The following is a 10615-nucleotide window of genomic DNA, read 5'->3' on the forward strand; positions in this document are numbered from 1 at the left end:
CCAAAGACCTAACTATTATTATTCAACTTGCATTGTATCATAAGAAAGAATAACTATCTTTAATCCAAGGAACCTGTAGATATGGCACCAGCAGTATAAACATAATTCTGCAGTAACAGAATATTGCTTTTGTTTTACCAGGTTTAGTTTTGATTCTGCTGTGCTTCTAAACATTTCACAGCCATAAAACCTTATAAACATAAATACACTGACACACACACACAGATGTCCTCAGTCACTCAAGTCTAATTAACTGAAATCTCATTTTAGACCTAGGCTCACCATAAATATTTGACTACACCAAAAGAAACACAAAAGAGTATATTATCAGAAATAATAACACGTAAATCTTCTGAAAACCCACATTATTTGTAGCCAGAGATAGAGATACTCAGAAGAGTCACAAAACAGAGAAGCTGCTTGCTGATATTCTAAGATCAGAAATCCCCTTCCCCTCAAGCACACTATGACAATCATATTAACAGAAAACATTAAAAAAAAACCAAACCCAAAAACAGGCTCTACCTTTCTTCTGAATGAGCTCCAGCACCAGAAAGATTTGGGGAGGAGGAAATAAGAGAGGAAATCTTTTCCTATTAGCTTTTTGTTCTTCTTAATGATAAAAATCTGAAGACAGAAAAATCGCACGCAGAATTCTCTGCCTCCTCTGACTGATGCACAATTCATACACAACAAACCTGATTTCTGCAACTGCCTCTTTAGAGGCCATAAATCACTGGAACTTCACCCACTGCACTGAATTAACACCTCAAGTTATTATAAACCCTTAAAGACTTACACTTTTATTGCAATGCTTTTAACACATAAGGATGAGAAATACTCCAAATAAAGACTGGTTGCATAATCACTGCTTTCACTAATTAGCAAATGTGACTGTAACAAAACCTAAAGTAAGCTTTTAAAAGAAAAAATCACCTGGTCTTACCTGATACCATTCACAAGATGAAAAAATCTAATTTTCTCACCCATTTCACTTGTTAAATTTACATAGTGGAAATGCTTAATTAGATGTGACCACTTACACATTCCTTAATAGCTTGCCAGTCTGAGCACACACGGCCTAGGATTTTTTTTTCCCTGCACACACACTTGCCAAAAAGAATTACTCCTCCCCAGGCAAGTAGATTTCCATACTGGCTGCTTTATTAAAAAACAAACAAACAAACAAATAAAACTCCAAGCACTGGGCAAGCCAGCATCTAGAACAGATGAAGCAAATCCCTACTAACTGCAACGGTTCCCCTCGGCTTCACTTCTCATTTATTTAAAACTCGGTCTTCAGCAAACTCGGTAGAGCACAACTGAGAAGCAGAACAAGATTTCATAACTTTTATTGGAGCTAAAATGAAGATTCTTAGTTTAAAAAAAATCTTTAAGGCCAGCAAGCCAGTCTGTTACTACTATTAGGCCAAACCACTGCTGTCTCAGCTATGAGAAGAGTAGTAGCTTTACAATAAATATTACAAGTTTACAGAAGGCAACTGGGGGTAAAATCCAAAGCCCATTGTTCAAAATCCACCATAGGAGTGACTGTGGACACTCTGGAGCAAGCCAGTGCTTTGGTTTCCTGGCCTCAGCTCTTCCCCTCTTGATTTGGAGCTGTGCTTTATTGCTCCACATCAAGATGGTTAGAAATGACATGGTTTTGTCTGAGATAAAAACACCCCAGCCAAAAAAAGTGGGAAACAATCTTCTTAAGCAGTTTCCGCTTCGTCACTGACTCCAGTTCTACATCTGATTTTTCCAATTTTACTTCCTCAATCTCTGGCTGCTAGCACTTGGCAGAAAATGTATGGCATGATTCAGAGGAGACATGAGGAACACCACGAGAGACTGGATTCAGTCTGACCTGGATATAGGTCTGAATATTTTGGAGCAAGGACCTGCAGATTGCCAGGACTGAGGAAGAGGTTAGCGACGTAGGAGATGATGGCTGGTTAACCTGCAAGAACTTCCTCACAGAAACAAAAAAGTAGCAGATGGAGAAGCAAACTGAAGATAATACTGAGGCTTCCTTTCAGGTGGACATCTCGGGTTGTATTTTTTTGAATAGCCTATAATCCCACCAGGAGAGCATCTCACATCAAGGGCTACTCACCAATAGCATTACAGCTGTTAATAAGTGTGCAACTTTTTCTGTGCCTTGTTGTGACAGTCAAATATCGTGTACAACAATGAAAAGACAATTTTCTGTGTTAGATCCTAGACTTGTATGAAGAGATGTGAGCAGACATTACGGAGACAGAGGAACTTTCCTTTCTACCTTGTCAGACTAGATATTCCTAAAAAAAACAATACTAAAAAAACAGGCAGAGTGAGAATTCTAGTTTTAACAATCTTGGCAAACTACCTGCAAAAGTATCTCAATATAATCCTTGACAATAGTTATTTTACAAGTCTGATTCATACTGACCACAGTCATCAGCACTTGTTTATAGAGCAGGCGCTGGCAAATCATCTGTCAACTGACATGTTGTATCTGTTAACTGCCAAAGGTCCTGTACACTTCAAGTTCTAACATATACTGGTGACACAAATATTAGAAACTGAATTCCAAGGAAGACTTCAGGCATTAGACTTCCTGCTGGCAAGGGGGCTCTGAAGGTCTAAAGCCAACCAAGAAGGAAATAAATGCAAAGCACAGGGATCTGTGTGGATAAAGGGACAAATTTGTGCCTAAATAATAGAATCATAGAATGGTTTGGGTTGGGAAGGACCTTAAAGCTCATCCAGTCCCAACCCCCCTGCCATCAGCAGGGACACCTTCCACTAGACCAGGTCGCTCAAAGCCTCATCCAGCCTGGCCTTCAACACTCCCAGGGAGGAGCAGCCACAGCTTCTCTGGCCAACCTGGGACACTGTCTCACCACCCTCACAGCAAAAGAATTTCTTCCTAATATCTCATCTAAACCTCCCCTGCACGTCACAGAGCAGCTCAGGGCTGGGTCTCGGGCTGTACACCACAGGCTGCAGCAGAGAAGCGTGCTTGGCTCTCAGGAGCAGACGCCAGCTAAGGGGATGCTGAAACCAACACAAGTTTATCGTCTCGTGCTGCATCTGGCAAAGTTAATGCAGAGAGCAAAAGGGATGTTTTGGTGAATACCAGAAGTGGAAAATACAGGCCAAGTCTGCAAATGTTACTAAAATTGTAGAGTCACTCTCAAAAACACAATTAATGGTGTAACCATTTTCTGGAGGATCTGGGGTAATATTTTATAGTTTAAGAGAAGCTTTTCCTGATCAAGCCTTCTGTAATTTTTCATTTGAATCTCAGTGGAGAAACAAACAGTTTACTGCAAAATGCTGTGCATGAAGTGTCATGGCATTGACTCATTTGTGTACAGTACTGTAGGGATGGGGTTGGTTTTGTCCCCCCCCCTCCCTTTGCTAAGAAAATCCCTAAATTCCTAAGTATGAAAAAAAGTGAAGAACACTTGTAAGAATAATCTCTTCCAAAAAAATAAGGATTCTGACAGTATATAACATCAAACTGATCGCTCAGCAGTTGAACATCAATGACATTGGTATTACTGTATTTTAAAGGATTTCTGTACTGTGTGTTAGATCTTTAAAATGTTGTGGGTTGTTTTTTTTTTTAAGGTATTTTGGTACTCATGTTCAGTTAGAGATGAAAGTACTACTAGCTGTGACCATAAAATTCAGTTTTGTTTTCATTACCTGTTCTGCTAAAGTACTTAAACCTGCCTCTAAACTCACACAGGCAGGTGATGTTAAAAGAAAACAAAGTTTTAAGAACTATCAGGCTTATCAGGCTGTTGTAAGAAGATACATAAGGTAATTTTTGTTAAGAAGTCTCGTGAAAAGTATATTCTCCCGAGATAATTTCTGCCACTACTGATAGCAACAGAAAGCCTTTATGAAACGAGGGGCTGTGTCCCCACTGATTTCAGTTACTTTCAATGGAGAAATCTGCTTTTGGAAAGAGTTACAAAAGCATTTTCATGTCTTCTGATAAGCTTTCCCTCCCTTCCAACAGCACACTCTTGCGTCAGTCACACAGTCAAGCTGCATACTCACTCTAAGCCACTAGCAGCAAAGCACTTCAAATGAATTGTTACAACTTCAGGCATTTTATCGAATAAAAGGCTGCGTTCTGCTTCTGTGTAATGATGGCAGTTTTCGCAGAAGTATTTGTCCTCTCCCACAATCCTTTCCACGGATGCAAACTGTGAAATTGCCCATTTAAGAGTCTTCATTTCTGTTTTTGGCTCTGGAGAAACTATAAAAGAGAATCATTAAATTCACAGATATGCGATTATTTACATTTCCAAGGCATCCCATCAGAAGAAAAACAAACAAAATATGTCAAGTTAAGACATGTTCAAAAAACTCCTGTAAAGAACACTCAATATGCATGAAACAAAATGTATTCAAATCTTTGAATCATTTGAGGAAGTGATGAAAATCCCACCTCATGGATATTATTACTTTAAACCTATGGTTTTTGCAAAGCTTGTCTTCAGATCGCACGTACTAATTCTGTTGCCATGCCTGGAAATTGGGTGCGTGTGTTTGAGATCAGAATTTCACTCATTAAGGCAAACTTCCAAAATAACCAGAAAGTTCCCTTCACTTCTTACATTTTGCCTCCCCTGACAGCTTCACACTGCTGATGACATCACCTGCACTGTCAGTAACGTTTTACATACAAACACCACCACACACGCTGTACTCTGACGTCCTTCAGCAAAACGGGGAGGGCAAAAATAGTAAAAGCTGCTCCAAATTAAGTCCATGACAACTAAAATCAATTTATTTTAAAAATCTGGAATTTCCAAATGTCTTGTTGCCATGCTTACTTTTGAAAATAGCTAAAAACTAAGTATGGATCACTAAAATTCATGAAAGATACCAGAGGAGTAACATTTACAAATATAAAACAAATGCTATTAAGGTAATGGACAATCTAAAATACTGAAAAAAATAAAATAATCATTTTTTACAGCAAATTAACAACAAAAAAAAAAATCTGGTTTCTAATTTATTTTATTCTTTAGAAAAAAATGCAGATATTTCTTGTAAAATGAAGAAAAAGCAGAAGAATTTCTTATCCAGGAAGACCTAAATCAGAGAAAATACCTATTTATAAGCAGGAAAACAAGTACCTAAGGGAAGGACCGTAAGCAGTCTGTGTTGTGTTAGGACCTGAATCAATTTTAATACTGTCCAGATTATCAGCACTGTGTTTCCAAAGTCTAAAGTTAACCAGCACAAGAGATAACAGAACAGCCTCTAATTTGAACCAGCACAAACAGGAGCAGTGCTCCTCGATAACTATGGCACCAGCCTCCTCAACATCCATCCACAACCCTTGTTGATAATTACTTACTTTCAGAATTCTCTTCTGTTTTAGAAAGTTCATCTTCCTGCACGGGAACACTGATGTCCTGAAAATCTTCTCTTCTTTCAGTAAAGCACTCGCACTCCAAGCACCTTGTTCTCAGTACTAACTGGCCCTGGAACAGTTTCTCCACTAATTCCAAAACGGCCAGCTCTGTACCTAGAGAAAGTACATGCCAGATCACTTATCAAGATGCATTTTACTCAAAAGACACTTCAGAACCTGGCTATCCTTCTTGGAAAATCACTGTTACAGGCAGAGCCCTTTAGGGGTCCTTAATAGGAATTTAAAAAATAATAATAATAATAAAAAAAGAGTTGCTGATCACATGCAATTTTCACAGTATCATCGTTACAGGCAGAGCCCTTTAGGGGTCCTTGATAGGAATTTAAAAAATAATAATAATAAAAAAAGAGCTGCTGATCACATGCAATTTTCACAGTATCATCTACTTGTTAGTGACTAGGAAGCCCCTTCCTCTTGGCCCTCAAACTTTAATCTCTGTGTTAAGATCAGGTTCTTGTTTTATATTTAAAGTGTGATGGTGTCACATCTGGAAGAGTGGTGTTTGTCATCAAGGCACTGCCTTCTTTGTACAGACTGTCAGCCTCCATCCTCAAGGAGCATCACACTTGTGGTTCTGCCTGGTCTTTCTTTATTCTCAGCCCTTTCCTCCAATAGTTTCTGAACTTGTTGGCCAATTTTAGTTAAATTTGCTGAAGAAACACAGATCTCAAAAGACTCTTTCACATTTGGGTTTGTTTGGTTTTTTTAACTTGATGGGTGGATCAAAAATAAAGTTCCAAATTACTAATTACTGATTTCATACCAAGGCCCTTCCCTCAGAGGTATCTTGCTTCATTGACATGAACAAAATCCACACCTGCCAGCCATTTAGCATATATCAGACACCCAGTGTCTTTCCTAGTTCTTGGGAAGGTTGGAAATATGGAAGAACTATAGTATAGGGAGGGAAGGAGAAGCTATTGTTTGTAAAGACTTAGGACACAAAGCCACAGCCAATGAGGTTTGAGTCTATTTGCTCCTGACAGTAATTTTCCTTTCCATCTTGAACCCACTTGCTCTTTCTATAGATGACAAAAATGACCAATTCTGTTAATACTCTTTTTTTATATATATATATATATATACTGTACAATGATTACATAACATTAGAGAAATACCTCTTAAGATCAAAGTTAAACAGGTAAAGTTATTTAAAAAAAAAAAATAATCAACAAACATGTATAAAAATAAATTCTTTTTCATAAAAATATTTTTTTCAATTCCTGAAAATGTAATTTTGGATTTAGAGAACTCTGCTTGCTACGCAGTCTGAAGGCTGACCTCCAAGGCGTAGCAATATCATAATTGTACTAATTTTAAGCCCATACACTTGTTCACCAACCTTCTTTTTTTGGTTCTTTTTCAGTTCCTTTTTCATTATGGCTTTCCACGGGAGATGCTGGTTCACCATCTTCTTTACTATTGTTACCATTTTCACATTTGACAGATGACTCTTCCAGCTCACAGTCATCATATTCTTTCCCTGGGTCTTTGGATCCCAAGTTTGTAGTTAACTTCCCTAGACTATAAAATTTAGACAGAATACTAGGCTGCTTGCATGAAGATTTTAACCAGTTTAGTCTAAGCCGTGACTTCTTCTGCGTCGGCTTCGCGCTCTCGTTTTCACTGGAACACTTGGCAATGGCATCACTTTGATTTTCTAGCTTCTCTCCTGTCGCTTTCCTCTTTGACCTGGTTTGTCTTTGATTTTCTTCTGCTGCAATTTGCTCTTTTGATACTTTGGATTTTTTCTTGGCGTTGCCACCCTCAGCATCACTTTTTCTTTTCCCGTTTCCTTTGAGTAGCTTGTCTTCAGTTGCCTCTCCGACGTGGCTACTTGATACACCATCCTCCTCCTCAGCAGGGCTGCCAGTTCCATTGCTCTCTGTATTTTGAGGAATTTTTTCCTCCAGTTTAGCTGTAGGCTCTTCCACGGGCAGTTTGTTCAATTCTTCCTTCTTCAGCAGCTGACATGTTTCTTGAATGTTACCCAGGATACACTGCAGAACTTCCTGGGCATCGTGCTGCAAGTAGCCTTCATACATGGGATTGAGCTCTCTATTAAAAGTAAAAGTATATGAGCAAAGCAATGAAGACTCGTTGTTCTTTGCTAACTGGCTAACATGATTTGAGATTTAAATTAGGGAGTTTAGGTATAAAAGCAGGGGAGGATCCTCTCCAGGCCTAGAGAGAAGTCCTCCCTGTCACAGCCAGCCGTGGGAAGGCAGATACAGCCTTAGACACGCATTCGATCGCAGCCCAGGGTGGGTCCTTCTCAGGTCCATGAGAATACTTACAGATTTAAGGCTAAGAACTGTTTTAAATCCATAACTGATTTAAATTATATTCTTACTAAATGAAAATGTACTTTTGAATTTATCACAGAGATAACAATAAACAGGTAAAACTTACTTCCTATAAGGATACCCCAAATTTAAGACCATCCACCTCCCACAAGTCTCTAACGTTGTGCTGAACAGTGACCTCAGAACTTCAGGTGAAAATTGTGGCATCGTCTTTACCTGAGGGTGTTTAGGAGCCTTCGTGGCTGAGTAGCAAGTTCATCTGTGTATTTTTCTGGATTTAAGAGAAAGCTGGCTTGAAGCTGCTCCACTGAAAGAATCAATGAGTGCAAACTGCAGATTAGTTCATAACTTGCCAGTGGATCTTCTTTGCAATTTCCCTGCAATGACAATATAAAAATAATAAAAATACTTGCAGTTTTGTCTGGAACAACAAGTTAAACTTTTCCTCTCCTGCCCTCACTTAGTTTTCTAACAGGCATGTGACAGATTTTTTTGTCTGCCACAGCAAACAGGTGAGTTTCAGACAATTTATTGCCCTCTTGATAGTGGAAAACAAATATAAATTCAGACTACCCCTTATTTTAAAAATCCAAGCCATCTTTGCCCAAACTCCAGTTTCCATCCGCTCAAAGTACTGAATCATAAGTATCTTAATGTCAGAAACACGGTGAGGTATCTTCTCAGATTTCTTCTTTTAAACTTAAGACTTGTGCTTACAAGTTTACAGACACTCTAAAAGCTTGAGTTTGAATTCAAGTGCAAAACAACTCAGATGTATCTTTACCTGAAATACCCTTGTAGAAAACAATGCTGCAAAACTTGTTACAAATAGAAGAAATCACAGTTAAATTTTCATTACTCTCCTGGCATGCAGGAAAACTTGCAAAACGACAAGGAAGGTGTAGTGAGATCTGTTACCTTTTCTGCTTTTTGCTCTCCTTCATCCTTCAAAGATTCTTTCTTCTTTGAAATTATATTATATAGATGTTTTACTCCAGTTTTAAAACCAGGACAAAAATATAATACCTGAAAGCAACAGTTTAAAAGAAGAGAATAATTGGTAAAGTACGAAGTTATTCAAGGTACATATCCACATTTATGATCAAACCAGCTTTGCATCTCCCAAGGCTGCTGCACAGCATGTGAAGATGTGGGATTTTTCATAGCAGGGAAGTGCCCAGAGTGTGGAAACTGAAAAATCACCCAATCAAGGCAATCAACAGGGCACACATTTCCTGCAGTATCATCTTTTTCCCCCCCTCACACTGTAATTCCCTTCATGCTACATCCAGACACCATCTATCCAACATCAAACTTCAGCTCTCATCCATTTATGTTTAACCAAAAGACAATAACCTTGGTGAGGCCCCCGAAGGTGATCTTACCTGGAGCACGCTGTTCAGGTAACAAGTGTTACCCAGATTATTCAAGCCCACAAAAGGCAACATGTTGTCTTTTTTCTCACAGCTAACGAGCGCGGGAGGCTGCGCTGCAGGAACAACCTGATCACTGTGTAAATACAGAAAACAAGAGTGTAAGAGAGAATTTTGGAAAAATAACTCCTCCTGGTACACATGCACATCTCCCTCCTGGCCACCAACCACCTTGGGGCTAGCTTTTAGAATTAATGAATCATAGATACAGATCAAAATCGTGTCAAGGTGTTTCTGAGAGCGGCTGTGTGGCTCCTCTGGGCAAACACTGACCGCTCAACTCTAACGCTTCTTTTCAGTAACCAGCACAAAAATGGACAGGTTTATAAGAAACAGGCAAATTTGCCATTGTTCCCATATATATTTGTCAAAAAATATCATCAGACCAATTTAAGGAACCAAAGTATTTTATAGACAACTTGTTTTGGTATGTTCTTTGTTCATTCTTAAGGCAGCGCTAAGAAAAACACATGTAACACATATTTTCTATTGCTGTTCCCTGCTCCAGATTCACATCACTTCATTTCTGGATGTAAATCAAAAGGATAAACCAGGAAAAAAATTAAAAACAAAGAGGGGGAGGGGGGCAGCAATGAACCTGGCACTTTATACACTGATAATGGACCGTCCTGACGCAAGGAAACCAAATTTTAAAGTCTCCAACACATTTGTAATTGACCACGATTAAGCAATTTCTCCCCTTTAAGTTTCCTCACTAGCTGCAATGAAACGAGCTGACAAGATTTGCTCAGGGCTTGAAACACCCTGATTAACAACAGTCAGCAGCACAATCTTCCTACTTGCAGCAGGATAACCTTTAAAGCACAGTGTCTCGTTAACTCATTTTGGAAAACTCTAGGTTTTAATATCATTTAAGTAATTCAGCACCGGAATAACTAGGTGTTAAAAGTTATTCAAGTAAAAAAAGTTGTTAAAAAGTTGTTAAAAAGTTTACACGAGCCAGCTCAACGTCTGTAGTACAGCAAACTGGGTTTTTCTTAAAAGTAAACAGTTACAGAACTTCTATGTAACTTCATTAGGGCGAGGAGCTGGTTCAGGTTAATTAACTGGGTGCCGGGGTTTATTTGAGCGCCGACTTATGCGGGAAGAGACAAGTGAAAGGGGTGGGTGGGTGGAGGGATGGATGGAGCGTTGTTTATCCGCTGCATCAAACACAAACTCTCGCACAACACGGCCAGGGAGGCTTACTGAGGGCAGAACTCTTACATACATCTCCGAGCCTCTGAATTCCGAACTCTTTTGCTCATTTTCCTGCGATTCTGTGAAATCCAGCGCTCTTTTCGCTTCTTTTTTTTGGAAAAGCTTCAGCGAAAGCCTGTTGTTGTTCTTCTTGGAGGGGCTCCCTCTGGCAGGCCCGGTGCTGTCACTCGGTAAGACCCCGGGCATCTTTCCGGGTGAGGGGGGGA

The 10615-nt window shown here is 39.2% G+C and overlaps 1 protein-coding gene across 1 annotated transcript in view; it reads right to left on the minus strand.

The window, feature by feature from the left end:
* The window catches only part of USP1 (ubiquitin specific peptidase 1), a 13320-nt gene extending 2725 nt beyond the window's left edge, over positions 1–10595 (minus strand). The window contains exons 1-7 of the mRNA XM_010169842.1: positions 10420–10595; positions 9141–9264; positions 8674–8781; positions 7972–8132; positions 6792–7507; positions 5372–5542; positions 4060–4261 (exon numbers count right to left, since the gene is read on the minus strand). Coding sequence (XP_010168144.1) covers positions 4060–4261; positions 5372–5542; positions 6792–7507; positions 7972–8132; positions 8674–8781; positions 9141–9264; positions 10420–10595 — 1658 coding nt within the window. The remainder of the gene's footprint in view (positions 1–4059; positions 4262–5371; positions 5543–6791; positions 7508–7971; positions 8133–8673; positions 8782–9140; positions 9265–10419) is intronic.
* Positions 10596–10615: the final 20 nt, after the last annotated feature.

This window comes from Antrostomus carolinensis, unplaced genomic scaffold, assembly GCF_000700745.2.
Source record: "Antrostomus carolinensis isolate BGI_N321 unplaced genomic scaffold, ASM70074v2 scaffold10406, whole genome shotgun sequence".
In the NCBI taxonomy this organism is placed as follows: Eukaryota; Metazoa; Chordata; class Aves; order Caprimulgiformes; family Caprimulgidae; genus Antrostomus; species Antrostomus carolinensis.